This window comes from Cygnus olor, chromosome 8 (assembly GCF_009769625.2).
Source record: "Cygnus olor isolate bCygOlo1 chromosome 8, bCygOlo1.pri.v2, whole genome shotgun sequence".
NCBI lineage: Eukaryota > Metazoa > Chordata > Aves > Anseriformes > Anatidae > Cygnus > Cygnus olor.
Genome location: NC_049176.1, coordinates 11,646,671 through 11,665,025, shown reverse-complemented (window position 1 = coordinate 11,665,025; position 18,355 = coordinate 11,646,671). Strand labels below are relative to the sequence as shown.

Genomic DNA, 18,355 nt, shown 5'->3' with positions numbered 1-18,355 from the left:
GTCCTTGAGATGACTGCAGGACGTGCTGCTGGTCCCATGTGGCTCCTGGGGACCGGCAAACCGTGAAACCACCGAGGCACCGTGCTCATGGAAATGGGGGAACAGTCTGACCTGGCCTGTAGCATCAGCGTGATGTTGCTACATGGCCAGAAGCTTCTGTTTTTTCTTAAACTGATTTCTCTGTAGAAACCACCCTGCTGTGTAACAGGGTGAGAGTTTATGTAACTGTAAAGTTTGAAATGTTTCTGATTATATAATGAACACAGTTTTACAGAAGAATACACAAAAACAACTTCAAGCCAGTGGAAAAGAACGTGGTTTTGAAAACCAGCTCTCTTCCTGAATTTCCTTCAGATTCTTTCCCTACGATTTTTTGTTGATTCTAAAAAGTAGAAAGGAAAGAAGTTTGTGGCATGTGTGGCACTGGTGCTCTGTTCTTTCTTTGTAGTCTCAATATTTTTAGGAGACTGGGGGTAGGACTTGGAGGGAGAAAAAGAGGGAGAGAGATCCCCCAATCTCATTTATTCCAGAACTGTCTTTTATTTACTGATCTAATCGTTGTCTGCGTTACACTGAGCTGCTGGAGATGCTTTCCTCCTGCTGCCTCCTGTCAGAGTTCATCTGTGGAAGTGTAGCAGGAATTACTGTATGGAAACAGAAAAAGCTTGAAAGGATGGATGCGTAGCATTTCCCTGTTGAGCTGATAGAGCTGTAGCTTAAAATCCCAGACCGCAAGGTTCCCTCTGTCTGCTTGTACCGAGTTGTCAGAGGTGCTGAATAAGCCAGACATAACCACGTTTTTTGCAGTACTGATTTTTCTTTCTCTTTAGATGATATCTGCACTATCAGACCCAACCTGACCCAAGATCATGGATTTTTAATCAGATGGATGCTGTTTGCCAGGGCTACTCTGGAATAACTGTTATGTTATGTCTGGGGCTGGGCAGCCCCCTGCAGCTTCCTCTTCCTGTGAGACTGCCAGCTGACGACTAGCAAATACTATAGCAAGAGCTTGAGATTCAGCAGAGGAAGGAAAAAAAAAATAGAGATGTAGTCCCAGCAAGCTGCACTAGGGCACTGACTGTCTGCTGTGCTTCCCAGCCCCGACCTTCCTAGCCAGGTATGAGTGAGTTCTTCTCTTGCAGAGCACTAGGGTCTCTTCCAGCCTTCTGCACCTTCCCATCTAGTCCTTGGGCATAATTTCCTGCCTGAGGTCCTGCAAAGGGCATTGAGTTATTCAGGATTTGTGATTTTTTTAATGTTTTAATGTTACTTTTTTTTTTTTCCTTCAGTTCATTATTAATCTCAGCGTGGTCATCAGGGTGTAGTTGGCAGGTTACTGAACAGTGACTTTCATTTTCCTCTCTAGCTCTTGCAATGTGCTACACTTACATGAGCTGACACCCCAGGAACTGTGCTGTAGCACCCTGGAGCTGGTGTGGGACCATCAGTCATTTTATCTTTCTGAATTTGCTGTTTCAGTTTTTTTCTGTTGGAACATTGAAGCATCTGCTTTTGGTAGTGAAGACTGGCCCTTTTGATAAGCTCTTTTCAGATAAAACATTTATCCCAGGAGGGCAGGGCTTGAATGTCACAACTATGATTTTTTTCTTCATAAACCTACATAAAGGCTTCAATTCAGATGCTTCAGTTGGTTTTCAGAAAGATTGGTGGCAATTTCGTCTTTCTGTGGCTGCAGTGCTTTTGGTTTGGTATGTTTTTTATGCGCACTGATTTTAGTTCTGGTTTAGTTTAATTATGGCAACTAGTGTTAAGGGTTTAGCCTCAAGGATTATTAAACTGGAGGGGGCAATTATGTTAATACGAGTATCTTTTTCATGCAGATTTGCAGTATTTATAGCCACCTGTAGATGGAGATCTGCTCCACTCTGTGCCCTGGTGGTGCTGCAATCCTGCTCCCCATCCACCTGAATGAGTGAATCGCATTTAAGCATCCACTTCATTTTTCTGAGCACTTGGGATAACCTTGAAAACTTTCCATGTCGGAAACAACACATCTCGGCCTTGTTTTGGTTAGGGTAAGTTGTGGGAGGACATGTTTTGGTGCTGGAGTAACTCATGTGAGTTTCTTACAGTAAGCCAGCAGTGGGTATACCTCGGGGTAAAATGCAAGATAAAAGGCACTTATCCACTTTTCGTCTCCCCCACACAGCTGAGTTTGTGTACTTGGCATGTCAGTGCTGACTAGTTTTCCTCTGGAGGGTTCAAGTGTGCCCTTCCTTTACTGCCTGCTTCCAAAATTGCAGCCAAGCTTTGCTTGGGATCCTTGTCTCCTGCTAAAGCAAGAGCAGCCAGCCCTAGTGACTGCTCGCTGCTTCCCCGTACAGAAGGGGTTTTACAGCTGGTTGGAAAAAAACTGGTTGGTGGTGAGGTCAGTGGTGGTAACAAGTTGTGCCACGGCTCTCATACATGATTTTGTGATTCTCTGCTGATCTGAACCTTTTTCCTGTCTGTTTGCATGGAGTCCACCATGTCCCTGTTTATGTACTGGCGTACAAAGATGCGCTGATGTAAAAGTTACCAGCGAAACTTTCTACTGTAGATGAGGAATGTGACACCTCGAGTGTCACAGCAAGCCCATGCAGAGTCAGCCACAAAATCTTTTCTCCTGGAGCTTTGGTACAATTGCTAAACCGAACTCGCACCCGAACAGCCAGCAAGTAACACCCAGAGAGCTCATTACAGCTCCGTGTGCTGCCGGTCTGACTCATCCCCGTCTCCTGCTCCCTTGTTTGTGCTGGTTATTTTTGTGTCCCCTTGGAAATGACCCTGATGAGCAACTGCCAGCGCCTGGGGCCTGTGTAACCAGCTGTTTTCCCAAAACAGCAAGCCCAGAGGCAGGTAGAGACCTTCCCCGAAGTTCCCCTTCACGTCTCTGGCAACATGTGAGTGTTTTAGATTTGTATGCGTTTCAGCTGCCACAAAAGGGCAATGAAATCCCCTACCAGCACCCGAGCACACTGCTGGAAAAATCCCACTCCTGGAAGCCAAACCCACCGCCCCGTCCCATGTAAGTGCTCTGCAGCAACGCCTCAGTCGGACCACGGGGCTCCTTACAAGAGGTTATTTGTCACCCTTGGGTGCCTTCTGAGCAGGGAGAGGCAGGAGCCCGAGCTCTCTGCAGAGCAGGGCTAGGACAATCCCAGGGGCCGGTTTTGCTGCGTGGCGCTGGGAGGAGGAGCCATGTCCCAGCCCAGTGCCGTGGTGTGGGGACCGCGGTGTGGGGCAGGGGCAGTGGGGTGGCTTGGCTGGGCCCGGCGAGGTGTGGTGGTGCCACCAGCCCGCGGCTTCCCCCAGCACCACTCCGTTTGCGGGCGGCCAGGAAGTGAGATCACAGCTCCAGCGGTTTGAGGCAGGACGGGATCCAGAGGGATCCAGAGGGATCAGCACGCACCCCAGCGGGGCGTCTGCGGCCATGGGCCAGGGCACGCTCCTGTCCTGCCTGGGGCTGGCTTGCTGCCTGCTGCTGCTGCTGGGTGGCTCCAAAAGCCTGGGGAGCCAAGGGAAGCAGCGGGGACCCTGGGAAGAGGACCAGAGCGCCGTGACGGAGGCGGCCCCGTGGGCCAGAGCGAGGTACGAAGCCGTGAAGAAGCACTTGGGAGCTGTGGGAGCTCTCTCCAAGCAGTACTGGCAGTACCTGGCTTGCAAGGTGTCACAGGAGGGCTGTGAAGAGGAGGGGAAGAGGAAGGCCGGTCCCAGCCCGGGTAAGCTCCCTCCTCTCCCTTTCCTGTGCCCTGGGAACGGCAGCGGGACCAAACTCTTCCCTGTGCCTGCGTGGGGGTCTGCACCACAGGCGCCCGTGGCCGCTGTGGGGATGGGGCTCCCCCCATCACTCGGCATACAGCGGATGCCACAAACACGTGTGTTGGGGCAGGGGGTGTGCTCGCAGCCTGTGTGGCTCCGTGTCCCTATTTGAGCCAGCTACAGCCCGTTATCCCCTCCTGTGCCCCAGCTGCCTGGGGGCAGCCTGTGGGGGAGGGCAGCAGTTAACCGCGAGTACCTGAGTGCCCACACACAGCGCAGGAAAGGCACCTGCTGGCACATCTCTGCTCTGACCACTGCCTTTCCAGGTTGGAGCTTGCCCCTGGTGGGCCAGGATTACCTGGAGATCCTCTCTGCCTGGTACTGCAGCTTCGGGAAGTGCTGCAAGACAGGAGACTGCAGGATAGTCAACAATATCACAGGTAGGTGCTGTGCTGCCTCTCAGGAGAGCTTGGGAAGGGCTTTTCTCTGCTTCTTTTCCCTGCTGTCTCTGTTGTTTTTTTCTAAAAAGTGTGTTTTAGCAAGTGATGTAGCTAAAGGGCATTTCTGGGAGGGTGAGGGGCTGAGCTAAGCCCTGTTTCTCATTACTCATTTGCAGTTCTGAGACTGTGAGAAAGCCTGCTCCTTACAGTGTAACGTATCTGCTCCAGTTTGCCACGAGCCCTGCCTTCAGCTGGCAGTTCCCAGGCACAGTCTGGGATCCAGGCTGGCCCAGTATCCCCAGTGTCCAGCCCTGGGGCAGGAGGGTGCCCCGAGAGCTGTGTGCGAGCCCTGCACAGGTGTCATTCATTTGCTGGCCCTGAAACCTGTGGTAACCATACCCTCAGCAGAGTAGTACGTAGAGCTCAGTAAATACTAAGTAAAACCTTCGGGCTTCAGTGCTCTGCAGGCATCAAATATTTCCTTCAGTTTTCAAAGGAAAAAAGTAGTCAGAGGAAGATCCACGTCTTTTTTGCAGTTCTTGGCCAACGCAGGCAGTGCACAGGCTTCTGTAAGCAGCCTGCCTCGGCGTTAATGCCCGGCCAGACACCTCTCGGGCAGGCAGCCCCACCAGCAGGGCTCTGGGGGCTTTTCTCCTCTTACTGCCACCTGCAGCAGCAGCAGCAACTGGGCTTGCAGATTAAGGCTGAGCTCTCACTGTCTGTCTTGCAGGGCTTGAAATGGACCTCAACGGGCAGCTCCACGGGCAGCACTTGGCCAAAGAAGTTGTCGTGCAGGCGGTGCGACGCTTCCTGCAGAGCCCGCAGCCGGAGAAGGCTCTGGTCCTCTCCTTCCACGGCTGGTCTGGCACAGGCAAGAACTTTGTGGCCCGGATGGTGGCCAGTCACCTGTACCGGGACGGGCTGAGGAGTGAGTGTGTCAGGGTGTTCATCGCGCTCTTCCACTTCCCCCATCACAAGTACGTGGACTCGTACAAGGTGAGAGCTAACAACCTGGTGCCGCGGGAATGGTCTGGCTGGGATGGAGTTGTTTTGTTTTTTCTTTTTCCCTAGCAGCTATACACCAAGTTGTATTTGGATTTATGAGTAAAACAAGGTTAAATAACAGAGGTTTGTGCTGCCCAGTGTGTGCACAGCATTGAGGTTTTCCCTTTTTCCCCACTCTGCTCCCTCAGTTAGTAGGTTGGGGGTGCGCAAGAAGCTGGGGGGGAGGTACAGCCAGGACAGCTGACCAGAGGGATATTTTGTGTAGCATCAAGGTCAGGAGGAAAATCCGAGGGGAGCGGGCTTTGGGGTAGGATGCCATTTCTGAGAGACAAGCCAGGCATCAGTCATGGGAGGTGGTGAATGACTGTCTTTGCATCGGTCAGTTTGTTCTCTTTCTTCCCCCTCTTCACATATTAAACTTTATCTCGACCCGCACGTTCTCTTGCTCTCCCTATTCTCTTCCCCTGTCCCTCTGGGCAGGAGGGAACAAGCAAGCGGCTGTGTGGTGCAGCGGGGCTGGCCAGGACTGTCCCAGCACATCCAGGCTCAACCCCTGTGCCATCGACTGCTGCCAGGCATTTCACTCTGCCGCCTGCTGCCCTGCAGGTTCAACTGGAGAAGCAGATAAGTGAGACTGTGCAGCTCTGCAAGCAGTCCCTGTTCATCTTTGATGAGGCAGAAAAACTTCATTTTGGACTCCTGGATGCCATCAAGCCCTTCATGGCTCGTGATGGCAACGAGGGCCAGGTGGATTACCGGAGGTCCATCTTCCTCTTCCTCAGGTAATTTCTTCAGCCCTAAACACATGGGGAGGGACAAAATGGTGGAGTTTATCCCCTATGGTGTGCAATATGAGGGGCCTGGCCTGCAGAGGAGGGAGAAGAGGTGACTGACTCCTCCAAGGAGTGGTTACCTCCATGGTCAGTGTTCCTTGTTGATGCTGGGCATCCTCCCAGGGTACGGGGCAGTTGCAGGAGGAGCCAAGGCCCAGCTTAGCTGGGACAGCTGAACTGGTGTCTGGGCTACGAGGCAAGGAAGCAGTGAGATTCAGAGTTAGCATGGTGTCATCCTGCACCCTGGATGGCTGAGCAGGGGGATCCTGTACTGCAGGGAACACAGCTGGGGCTGCAGGTCTTGCTGGGAAGTTGTTGTGCAAGGTAGCACTTGTAGCCGGGAGCGGGGAGGTGCCACTTGCCTGGCCCTGGCTGCAGACTGAGGTGCCGTTAGCCTGTGAGGGCTGGTCCTGGCATCAGCTCATCCTGCAGCGTGGGGAATGGAGAGCGGCTCCTTTCCCATCCAGAGGGAGGGAGGTTGTCAGCATCTCCACCCTCCAGTGCTGTCCCTCACCCAGGATTTGGTGGGACAGGACATGGGCCAGGAGAAGTGGGACATACCACAAGCAAGACGTGAGGTAGGCAGATGCCTGAACTAACCAATGAGAAATGCCCAGGAGAGACGAGCATCTTCAGTCCCCCTTCATTTTGGTTTGCGGCTTTCAGCCTTGTTCTGGCAAGAGCTGTTCCCACAGGCTGGAGGTGAGCAGAAAACCGTGTTCAGTTCCGAAACCATGTTCACTTGTCCGAAAGGGAATTTGTTACCCCCTATCCTGCTATCCAGGCAAGTGCTCTAACCTCCAAGCTCGGTGGTTCCCCAGAGCAGCTCCTCTGCTCATGAAGAGCTGTGTCTGTGCCTGTGCCTGGTGCCTGTAGAGCTGACCAGATCTGTCCCACCTGCGTGGGCCGTGGTGCAGGAGGCAGGTTCTCCCTCCTTGCTCTTCCTTCCCATCTGCTCTGGGCAGGGTGTATGTGCTGCTGGCTGTGCTGAGCTGCCCTCGTGCCCTACCTGGCAAGCTGTGCAGGTGTGGGGACAGCAGGACACCGGGCCAAGGCCCCACGTCACCGAGCAGAGGGAGCAGGGTGTCTTGAACTGCAGCACTGTGTAATCTGGGGGGGGGGGGTTCATCATGCACAGTGGCAGGGTGACACTGGCCTGGCACAGGAGGGCTGGCTCTCCCCCAGCACTCGTTGGGATGCTGCTCTGGGCCTGCATCTGTGGCCAGGTTTGGGTGGTGGGAACCAGAGGGGACTGGTCACCCTCAGCCCGAAGGGTGCTTCTCCTGCAGGCCAGGGGCGAGCAGGGGCAGGCAAGCTGTGCTGGCAAGGCGGCACGGGGAGGTGGTTGCAGCTTTTTTGTTCTGCTGCCCTGGGAGCCTCGATGGCTGGCAGGATGCCGTGTCCCCCAGCAGGCAGCTGCACCTGAGGCGGGTGGTCAGGGTTCGTCCCTCAGGCAGGGGATGTTCCAGTCCTGGACCTTTGCTGGTAGTGGGACTCCTGCCATGTGCTCTGCCCTCTGGCCTGGACTTCGCGGCGACTTGCTGAGGGTTTGGTGTGGAGCCAAGCGGCACCTGAGAGGTCAACAGCTTTGGGGCCAGGACGGGACTGACAGGGACGGGGGGTTCTGCTGACTGCTAGTCCCACCCCGCGGGAGAAAGCAGCTGCCCCGGGGGCTGGGCTGGCAAGATGGAGGGCAGCTGTACAGGTGCCTATAGAAAGAGCATTTTGGGGAAGAAATTCCTCCCTGTGCGAGTGTTTCAGATGCTGACCCTAGACAGAGAATCCTGTCACGGGCAGAATTGCTGAGGCCTGCCTGCAGGGGGTGCTGCTGGCACCTCTGAGCAATTTCTCTGTGGTGGCATGGTGGAGTGACTTCCCTCTGTCCACAGCAATATTGGTGGCAACACCATCAATGAGGTAGCCCTGGACTTCTGGCGGGCCGGCCGGGCGCGGGAGGAGATCTCCTTGGAGTTCCTGGAGCAGCGGCTGCGGCTGGAGCTGCTGCAGCCCGCAGGTAGGAGCCCGGCTCGCTGCGAGCAGGCCACTGGTCCTGCCATAAACCTGCCCCTCCACACTGCCCTGGGGCCTTGCTTATGAGGTGCCTTGTGCCACACGAACATCTGTGCCATGGAACAAGCACTTATGTGCCCCCCACACCCTGGTGCTTGCCCCTTCCTTCGTCCACATAGCACAGCCCCGAGCGAGGCACATGGGAAAGGAGCTGTCGGTCGTTCTGCCCCCTTCAGCCCTGAAAATAGCCGGGTTGTGACAAGCAGCCTCGTGCCTCAGTGAATGTAGTCTCCACTGGGAATTTGGGCTTCCCTTGGCCTGCGGTGGGCGAGGTGTGGTGATGTGCTGTGGTCACGCTACGTGCTGGCCAGCTCTGCGGGTGGAAGGATGTCTGCCTCCCCACCGTGTACAGCTGGGTGCGGCAAAAGAGCAGCCTCAGGAGAGAGGACAGACCTCGTCTCAGAGGGGTGCCTGCTCTCAGGTGGCTGAAGCTTTCGTCTTGCTTTTTGCTACAGAGAACGGCTACGCCCGCAGCCACCTCCTTGAAGAGAACCTCATCGATTTCTTCGTGCCGTTCCTGCCCCTGGAGTACCACCACGTGAAGCTCTGCGCACGGGACGCCTTCCTGGCCCGCGGACTGCCGTACACAGAGGCAGCCCTCGACGAGGTGGCCAGGACGATGGTGTTTGTCCCTAAAGAGGAGAAGCTCTTCTCTGCCCAGGGCTGTAAATCTGTATCCCAGCGCATCAATTACTTCCTTCCTTGAACATCAGATGGGACTACACCAGTGGTGAAGGCAGTTTTGCACACTAGGAGTTGCTCTCCTTGCAAAAGGTCAGGCAAGCAGCAGATTACACAGCCACACATTCGCACAGGGCCAGAGACTTAACTCCTCATTGTTCTGAGGGCTGTTGGCAGGGTGGGCTGTGCACCCTGCCCAGCCTTACTCGTGGGGCACTGGCACAGCTTGTGCTTGGCTGTGTTTGAAGTCCCTCTTGTGTTTTTTTTAATTCCTTCTTTTAGCCTGAAGAAGCGATTTGGTTGTGCTGACAGACTTCGTTTCATGTGAACAAGAACATTGTCAGTTTGTCGTCGTTTCATGTGAACAAGAACATTGTCAGTTCGTCATCTCGTAATAAGGGCCTCGAACAGCCTGGGCCTGTTGAGAGTCCAGCGGAAGCCACAGCCTCTTCCCTGGCTGCAGCTTTCTGTCACTTCGCAAGCTCTCAGACTGCACAGAACACATTTGCTGCTTTTGAGGGTTTTTCTGTATTGCTCTCCTGCATTCACAAGGTGTGTGGCACTTGGGGACGTGTACCAGGATCATGGTTTGGGCAGGGACACCTTTGCATAGAGAGAGTGACTGAGAGTCTCTGGCGCTGTAAAACCTACAGCCTGCTGCTTTGGTCTGCCCTGTCCCTCTCTCCCCTCTCTTGGAGTCTTTCCTTCTATGGAAGCAGCTGTGGGGATGAGGTGAGCTGCTGCTGAAACTGTTTCTCTAAGTGATTTGGTAAAGAGCCTGTTTGGTTCATTGCAGGAACTGGTTTAGCGCGAGACAATCTCCCATTTCGTGGGCAAAGGGCAGCTGAGGTGGATGGTGGCTGAAAGAACAGGTTGCGGTTGAATTCTGTTCAGAGATGAAGATTATTTTTTTTTTTCTTTTTTCCCCTGGGATGCATGCTGTGGCTTTTTGGCTGGTATCAGCATTACTACACCGAGGGGCTGTTTGCTGTCTGGGTACTTGCCAGGTGATAAGTACCTGACAGCAGGACCAAAAAATTTCAACAGTGTTACGGGAATCACTCTGTGACCTCTGGGTCAAAACTCCCTTCCAACACAGCTGTGCTCGGCAGCGAGGTGAATCAGCACATGCCAAGGACGGGCTTTAGCAGCCTGAATGCCACATGTGCAGACCTTTGAGCTATTTTAAGCTTTGACCCTTTCTGTCGTGCCAGTGATGAGCAGCACAACCCTGGGAAAAGATTGACCAGACACACTTATGCTCTGGCAGACTTTGAGTCCACATTTCCCTCCGGGCATGTTGGTGCTGTTACCTAACGCGGCTTCATAGTCTGAGGCAGCGGCAGGAAGACGAGCTGGCTGCTGTCTTACCCCTGGCTTCTCTCTGTGCAAAGTTGGTTTAAACCAGGCTGTTGACTCTAGGTTGGACCTTTAGGGCCTGTGTCAGCATCTGCTTTTATTGGGCATTTCTGGGACTTGATCTGTGGGCGCTCATTTCATCGTGTGTCAGTCCTAAAGTGTCGGCCTGGGGCACAGCTGAGGGAGCTGTGCCTGGGGAAGGTGAGCTGGTGGAGGGAGGCAGCGGCCCCCTGGAGGGCACAACTCAGGCACTGCTTTATAACCAGCTGGTGTGCTTGGGCAGTCGTATAGCCAGGGTGACTTTTTCGTATTTTTAAATAGAAAAGAGTCATTAGCTGTTCACCTTAGAGTGATGCTGTTTGGGGTGGAAGGAAGTCACTTTATTGAGCTTTTTGCCAGTGCTGACAGGTCTGAAGTTGGCACGTTGTGCAGTTCTGTTACTGAGTAAGGAGGGGGTGGTGCTACCAACGAGGGCACCTCTCAAACTGATGCTGCAGGACCAGCTCACGCCAGGTCACACGCGCGTGTTTGAGAACTAAGCGAGAACCACTCTCCTCTGACTACTCCATGACACATTTAGATCAATGTTAATGTTTTTGCAACCTGGCAGAATTAAATTACTTCCCTTTCTAACAGGTTTGCAGTCAGCTTGTCTTTTCTACCCCAAATAACAGCCTTCAGGCTACCACTGTGCAGGTTCAAATATTCTTTTAAAAAAATAAAGCAACATCTAATCAAGTGTTTTTTTTTGCCAATAAAATATTGCAACCTTTATTTAAAACAAAATGCAAATTGGCAAAACTTTGTGGAACGACAGGCAAAGAGGCCCTTCAAAGGGCCTTATTTACATCAAGTTTAACACTGTTCGCAGTTCACAGTCAGACGATAGTGAGAGAATTAAATTAGAAAAACAACCAAAATATATTACAATAACAATTAAAAACAAAAACAGTTGACAACACTGGTAGAGTGATTGGTGATTAATGTGTTTCATTTTAATCCATTCCTGCCCTCAGTGAGTTCACTACTGACACAAACAGCATGCCAAGCTGAGCGGGCTCTACCCCCCTGCGCACAACGGAGACATTTGGAAGCGTGACCTCCTTTGGTACAGACATTCCTCATTTTCTAGACACTGCAGCTAAGTCCGGGTGCCCCCTAACCTGTTACTTCCCACCACTAGGGAACAGGCTAAAGGCTTTGTTCCACGCTACAGGTGACCAGAGTGCACCCCAGTGCCTACCCATGTGCAGGAGCTGCTGGATGGTGCTGCTCGCGCTGACACAGGAGGTTTCTGAGCACGCTGCAGCTGCTGCCCCTCAGTTTCTGGCAGCTCCTGGTGAACAGCAGGCCTGGACCAACTGTTTTAAAGGAGAAGGCAGTGGTCTGTTACATCTGCAGAAAACAGCTTCTCGATGTGTTAGTGTTTGTCCCAGCTGCTGCTGCCCAGGAGCACCAACGAGCAAAAGGCTGAGCACCTGAGCTGCCTGGGGGGGCGTGCCTTGGGTACACAGCACAGACACCAGCCTCAGGTTTCCTCTGAGCACAGAGGCTGCCAGCCCAGCCCATCGTGCTGCTCGTGCACCCTCAGCCTGGTGGGGAGGGGCTGCTGGGCCTGCTCTGGTAACAGCAGATTTGGAATAGCTCTTGCCCCACGCTGAGGGGTTTTGTTCCTGCTGCCCACAGAGCAGTGTGCCATAAAACTCTGGGGTAAGCACCCCCGAATGGGATGCCAACGTGCAGCGGTTTGGGTCACGCTGACACAAAGCAGTGTCCAGAGGTGTCCTGCATGAGAAAGACAGGAACAGGCAGGCCCCCCACCTTCCCCACCATGTTCTGCGCCAGGTATGCTACTGTGTTCAGCTCTGCTTTCCCAGCTGCCCAGTTTGATGCAGTCCCAAACTCAAAGCTCTTAATTCAGCTTCACCCCTGCCAGCACTAATGAACAGTACAATTAACCCTAAGTGTTGCCAGCCAGGTGCTTGCTTTTCAGGTGCGGTGCAGGGGGAGAACCACACCTCTGAGTCAGCCAATTCCCCAGGAGCTAGGAAGGGAAAGTGCCCTGTGAGCGCATGCTTTGTGCTTGCCATTACCAGGCCCTATGTGATCCCATCCCCTGCTGCAAAGAAGACTACTTTAAATTCTAGTCCATGCTAGTGCAAGTTAATTAGAGAGCCTGGCTGTGATTGCATCTTTACCACACGAGGCCTTCTCACAGAGGTGAAGAAAGGAAACGCAGCAGGAGTTTTTGCCTTTTCCATAAACAGCAGAGCAAGAGGTGCTCTGCGCTGGAGCAGTAACAGGGCTTCACCATCCCTCGGGTGCTTTACACACACTGTGCAACGGCAAACACAGAAGCTGCTACAGTGGAGCCCTTTAAGGCTGAACACAAAGTCAAATCCAGCAGAGGGAAGGAAAAGGACTTGCAACAATGTGGAAGGAAGAACACTGAATGTGAGCTACAATACAACCAAACTTTTCCAGGTAGCATCCTTTTGCTGTCCTTCCAGAGGGCGAGGGGAAATTCTCATTTGAGAATAGAACAAGATTGGGCAGGAGAGGCAGTGGAGGTAGAGGTAAGTCTGCAGTCTCTTATTTAGGAGAAAATAAAATTAGTGTCAAGTCAGCAGTACCTCTGCCACCATCCACCTTTCTGATGTGACTATGACAATCAGCTACAGCAAAGAAAATGCTCCCTGTAGGAGTGATGACCGGCAAATCCCTCCAATTCCACTATTAGGTGTTTTACCTCCACTGAAGGGATCACAACTGGATGGGCTTCTGTGTTGCTCCAAGTGGCTGAGGAGTCCCTGGGGAGCTTCAGAAGCCGCCTGGCCATGGTCCTGGGCAGCCTGCTCCAGGTGGCCTGAGCAGGGGTTGGAGCAGATGGGCCCCAGAGATCCCTGCCAGCCTCAAGCGGTCTGGGAGTCTCTAAAAGCAGGTGGCTTCTTCGGCTTGTAGTAACACAGCCTCGGCCCTGTCCCACTACTACCACCTTGGGGGCAGTGGGGGTCAGAAACCAGGCAGCATCTGCAGAGAAAGCATGGATAACCAGGGGAGGGTAACCAGTCCTCTGCCGGGGCACAATTAGTTGCTTAAAAAGGGTAAGAAAACTTGAAAGATCTGTTCTAATAGCTAGAAATTCCAAGAATTGTTTGCTATTTTATCACTTTTGCTGGAGTTGTTCTGGAAGACTGGTATTCAAAAAAAAAAAAAAAAACTTCTTTCAAAACACTCATCAGAACTGGACTAATATTCTTACAATTTTCTGGTTAAAATACCTTTCCCCTGAGAGTAACCACTTCAGTTTCAGTCTGTTTGTACTAGGCTGGGAAGTAGTACAATGATGAAACCACGCGATTGTCTGCCAAGGCAAACACACCCTGCCTTCCTTGATTGTTTAAAAGGCAACATGAAGCAACACCTTCAGACTTTTTCCCTTTGCAGGTGACCTTTCCAAAGGCAGTTAGTTTGGTGCGCAGTGATGCCCAGGTTCAGTAAAGATGACTGAAAGAGATAAGGTAAACCCCAAAAGCCCTCAGTAAAGTCTGCAAGATAACGGTTTGGTACTCTGCCTTACTGCTGAGTGTCACGGTGGAAGAAGCCCGGTGCAGCCTCCCCCGCCCCACTGACGTGCGGGCTGGAGCATAAGAACCAGAGGAGATCCTGGACAAGCTGAAAATCCTACTGCAGGAGGAGACAACACGCTTCGTCAGGTAGGCTGGTACCTCCGAGTCAGGCTGACTAACCCACGCTGTACTTTCCTTTGTTGCCACTTGGGAACCAGCTCACTGACCTGTAGGAACAACTGATTCACTTTAATGCCTGTCACTTAGGGTGGAGGGGTTTTATTTTTTTATTTTTTATTTTTTTTCCCATCATTTCACTCACTCTGACAGTGAAGCTCACACGGTCCATTTTACCTCGCGTTCTGCTCCACTGGTGTGCATTCATGCGTCGTGCCACACACCTTTGTTTACCACAGACCAGTAATAGAATGAGGAGTCTCAGACACCAGCACCTTTCTAAAGGCTTTTCAGGCCACTGTCTCACCATGCTCCATGGAAAATGAACAGGGATGTGGGCCGAGATGGCCCAGCCTACTTCCGAGCACCAACAGGGCATCGCTTCTAGACAGAACTGGAGTGCCAACTGTCTACGGTCACACCTGGGCCCCAGCTCAACTCTAAATGCTCAAACTAAAAGCAGCACAGTCACACTTTAAAAACAAGTTAAAAAAAGCATTTTAGCAAAAAAATAAAAGATTTAAGGTGCAAAGCAAGCCAGATCCTCTATCATCACAAATAGTGTGAAGTGAGCAGCAGCATGCAGGGTAACGGGTACTGGAGACAGGTATCAGGCCTGTTTGCGTCCTCTTAAACCAACAACTAGTTGAGGTCCTCCTACTTGCCAGTACATTTGCATCTCAGGGAGCTGTGCGCACACAGCCAGCTTTCTGAGGCCCCCAGCAGTCCACAGCCAGCGCTAGGAGCAGGGAAGCCAACCAACCACACGATTGCTTTCATTCTGGGATTGTCAGTAGGCATCAAACATGAGGGACCATAACCCAGTGGAGCGGTAACACCTTTTGTCACGTTTTAGGCAGAGTGCACAGTTTACGTGCGTGTTTCTGCTCCACAGCATGAGATCCTGGTCCAGTCTTTAAAATACATAAATCAATTTTAAAAGACGGCCGTGACTCACATGTGCTGACATACCTAGTCACCTCCATGCCCAGGGAAGGTAGAAGCCTGCAGGCCCGGTAAGCCACAGGAAGCACCAACCCCAGAAATCCGGGTGAGGTGGCTGTGCTACAGCGGGAGGCGCAGGGCAGGCGGCAGGCAGGCTGGCCCGCTGCTCCTTCTGCCTCTGGCTGCACAGCACTGACTGCTGGAGGAAAGCGGAGACCAGCCAGGGGCTGCTGGGGCAGAGGCTTTGCCTCACCTACCGTGGGGCCTCAAGGCGCTGAAACTAAACTGGGGTGTCAACCTGGTAACGAGTTAAAAACAATTTAAAGCTTAAAAAAAAAAAAAAACCAACCCACCCTGTCCCAATAACAACACTGGCAAGTTGTGCAAGAGCCCCAAACTACTCACACACGACTATCAAGCGGCACTCATGCTAGACCACTAGAAATAGGAATCAACTGAGTGAAGGTGGGGTGGGGGTAACTCCAGTGGTAAGTCTGCCCAGCACTCCTGACGTTCAGCTACAACAAAGACACAAATGTGGTGGATGAGGTGGACAGGAGGGAAAAGGGATAGTTCCATATATTAACTAATTTTGCAGTTCTCGTTACAGCAGCAAACAGCACTGTGGAAGTACGCCACCGGGGCTAGTGCATCCACCTCCAGCAGCTCTGAATACTGTCAGTGCATCAGACCCTTCCCCAGCCGCACGCACCCTCCCGCAGAGCTGCTTGGCCCTTGGCACCACCACCACCCCTGCGCCTTTCCGTGCGGTGTCGGGGGCCACAGCACGCGGTGGTGCAGATGGGGCGGATCCTGCAGCCACTCCAGTACTCCAGCCACCAGCCCCAAACCATCCTTCCCAGAGAGAACCTGCCGTCGGTTCTCCTGCCTCTCCAAGGGAGGAGCAAGGATCCTCCTTTCCTTGCCATACCAAGCAGACCAGACTGACTAGGTAGGGACAAACATCTGCTGTTCTGCCCCTTACAGCTTTAATCTACCCTCTCCATCCCCATTTTCTGAGATGAACCTGTAAACGTGAGGAGAACTCAGTGATCTGAGGTACTTCACATACTCAAGTATCAGTCTTTCCTTTTGAAAGCATCAGTACAGAAAAAAAGTCCCCCCCCCTCCCCATGTGTACGTCTCTTACCCAGACTGACAGTAGCTACCTTTGCACCACATCGCTGATTTCTTGGACACACGACAATAAGTTATTAAGGACGGGGTTTGCCCCAGGGACACTAGCAGCTGTTGAGGACACCTGCAGTTCCTGCAGGCTGAGTTCCAGTTTGCTCACGGCTTCCCGGAAGGCAAATTTGTTGCGTGTATGTGGGATGCAGTCCACGTAGCCTGAGCAGTAATCCAACAGCTGATGCCCTGTGTCCACCAGCTGGCTGTTTGGTGTTGGCTCAGCGATGGCACTCGAGAGGAGGTCTGCGCACTCCAGCAGTGCTTCCTTGCTGATTTTGTCTGCTGGGATTTTCTCGGTCGCCTGTTTGGTCTTTCTTAGCGCTACTTTTGCGCCAGCCGTGCCATTGGCCATTTTCACTGGGGAAGTGGAAGACGATGACAGAGGCACTTGAGGTGGAGGCATCACAGGCCTCCCGGATTTTCCACCAACAGGTGCTGCTGCTGCCTTCTTACTCCCTTCGCTTGATTCCAGTCCATGCTGCGCTCCTGCCCCGTTGCTCAGTTCTTCTGCTGCATCTGCACAAGCAGCTGGCTGTTGGAGGAGCCTCATCACTGGTGGTGGAGGTGGAGCACACTTTGGTTTTACCCGTCTGGGCCGGTCCCTGTCGCCGGAAGAAGTGACCTGATGCTCAGATAAGAGCTTAAATTTATTACCCTGAGAGTCTGTGCCAATGAGCTGCACGTCTGCTGGAGTGTGTTTTAGAGTGGGTGAGATTAGGACTGGCACTTTGTGGTTATGAGTGGTTGGAAGTATTGCTGCAGCCTTGACTGGAGAGGACCACCCCGGTCTCTCGCCATCTTCAAGGGCCCCTTGCCGCGGGCCACTGTTTTTTTCTTTGCTCTTAGGAGCTGCTGCTAGCCCTGGACTCTCCTTTTCTTCCAAACCAGAGGGGGTTCGGAAAGGGAGAGCTGTGGCACCCCTTGGCAAGAGTTTTGCTTTTGGTCTTTCTCTGGTCAAAGCAGGGCCTTCTTCCAGCTTTTTGGGAAGCAGGTCGTTGGCCCTCCCCATGCTCTCATCAGGCTGAGAGGAGGTGGACACTGTCCGTTCCAGCTGGATTTTTGACCTCTGGGAATTTCTGGGAAGGGTCATTGCCATCCTATCCTGCTCTGGAAGCCCTGAGGACATGGAAGATGTGGAGTTTGACCTTGGAAAAGGCTTTGAAGTTTCTTCACTGCCAGTAGGTTTTCCCGGTCGTAAACCCAGTGTCTTTTTAATCAACCGTGGTGTAAAGAAACCTGTGATGCCTGACCACCCACCACCAGTGCTTACACCCCCACCACTGCTGGTGCCAGTGCCATCGTCGTTGTAGAAGGTCCTCTGCACAAAGCCCCCACCATAGCACTTGGGTGGTGCCAGGCTCGCGTCCTGCTGCGTGGGAGCAAAAGCGAACCCATCCACATGCTGCAAGGAAGCAACAGATGAGAAGTTACCCGTTAGCTCGTATTTCTTGTGGGGCTGATTCTCCATCTCCCGGAAGGAACTGCTGCGCTTGGGAGGTGTGGGCGCATTCCTCTTCTTCATAAAGGAGCTGAAGAAGCCACCTTTTCTGTCCCTGGTGAAAGTGGTCTCTTTGGCATCCTCCAGCAGGCTGCTGGGTGACTTGTCCCTCTGCTTGCGAGGCAGTGCGGGAGACCCACTTGTTGGCTGTGTGCTTCTGATAAAACCTAGACAGAAGAAACAAGCGTGACTCTTCAAAATCTATTTCCATTTCCACCCCCCTGTCCTGCAGTGGGCTGTAAAGGCTGAGTTGCCCGGGATCTGCAGAGACAGACTGCGAGAGGAAGTTAGCACTTTTATTTTTGTGCAAGGCTGATCTGCTTTTGATTTTATTCAATCCATTCCGCTTGCATGACTTGCCTGTTGTCTGCATTGGGGAGGCTACTTAGGAGAGACGTCAGGAGAAAGGGAACTTACTCTTTCTCCCCAGTTTCTTACCCACTTCCTGTAGTTTTTTCTCCTTCCCAAATACTGTAAGTATAAAAGAGAATCTCTTGTTGCATTGTCAAGTTTAGTTTGGAAGCTGTCATCTTAAAAATACAGCAAAACCAAACTTAAAAGAAAAATATACAATGGGCTTTAGCAGAAAACCACTGAAAAAGCTGCAGCATTTTCTATTTAATTGTAAAGGAGTAGGCTGGCAAACAGCCCTAATGACACAGCTGCTCAAGGCACCAGCCTGCAATATGTTGGTTCAAGATTTTGGTTCTTTGCTCCACAACCTGAGAGCAGAACAGAGAAGTCTGAATTGCGCCTGTACAGATGTGGGCTCATCTTAGCTCTCAAGAGTAGTCTCTGCCTTCTCAAGACTGAGAAGTGACA

General features: G+C 52.5%; 2 protein-coding genes across 4 annotated transcripts in view; one reads left to right on the top strand and one right to left on the bottom strand.

Annotated features, from left to right (window-relative positions):
• Nucleotides 1-150: 150 nt before the first annotated feature.
• TOR3A (torsin family 3 member A) lies at nt 151-9,085 on the top strand. Its single transcript, XM_040564704.1, has 7 exons — nt 151-1,120; nt 1,845-3,725; nt 4,092-4,205; nt 4,936-5,201; nt 5,817-5,992; nt 7,933-8,057; nt 8,569-9,085. Exons 2-7 carry the CDS (start codon nt 3,437-3,439, stop codon nt 8,817-8,819), a joined length of 1,221 nt encoding a protein of 406 aa, XP_040420638.1. The 5' UTR covers nt 151-1,120; nt 1,845-3,436; the 3' UTR covers nt 8,820-9,085.
• A 1,663-nt stretch (nt 9,086-10,748) lies between these two features.
• ABL2 (ABL proto-oncogene 2, non-receptor tyrosine kinase) overlaps nt 10,749-18,355 on the bottom strand; it is a 46,784-nt gene continuing 39,177 nt past the window's right edge. For all 3 annotated transcript variants that reach the window (XM_040564698.1, XM_040564700.1, XM_040564699.1), the window contains exon 11: nt 10,749-17,700. In XM_040564698.1, the coding sequence (XP_040420632.1) occupies nt 16,010-17,700 (1,691 nt within the window). In that variant the 3' untranslated portion in view covers nt 10,749-16,009. The remainder of the gene's footprint in view (nt 17,701-18,355) is intronic.

Excerpts from the sequence above, each read along its gene's own strand:
- TOR3A (XM_040564704.1), top strand. The coding sequence starts at position 3,437 with ATGGGCCAGGGCACGCTCCTGTCCTGCCTGGGGCTGGCTTGCTGCCTG. Across the intron at positions 3,726-4,091 it reads GAAGGCCGGTCCCAGCCCGG|GTTGGAGCTTGCCCCTGGTG; the intron begins GTAAGCTCCCTC and ends CTGCCTTTCCAG. Across the intron at positions 5,202-5,816 it reads AGTACGTGGACTCGTACAAG|GTTCAACTGGAGAAGCAGAT; the intron begins GTGAGAGCTAAC and ends GCTGCCCTGCAG.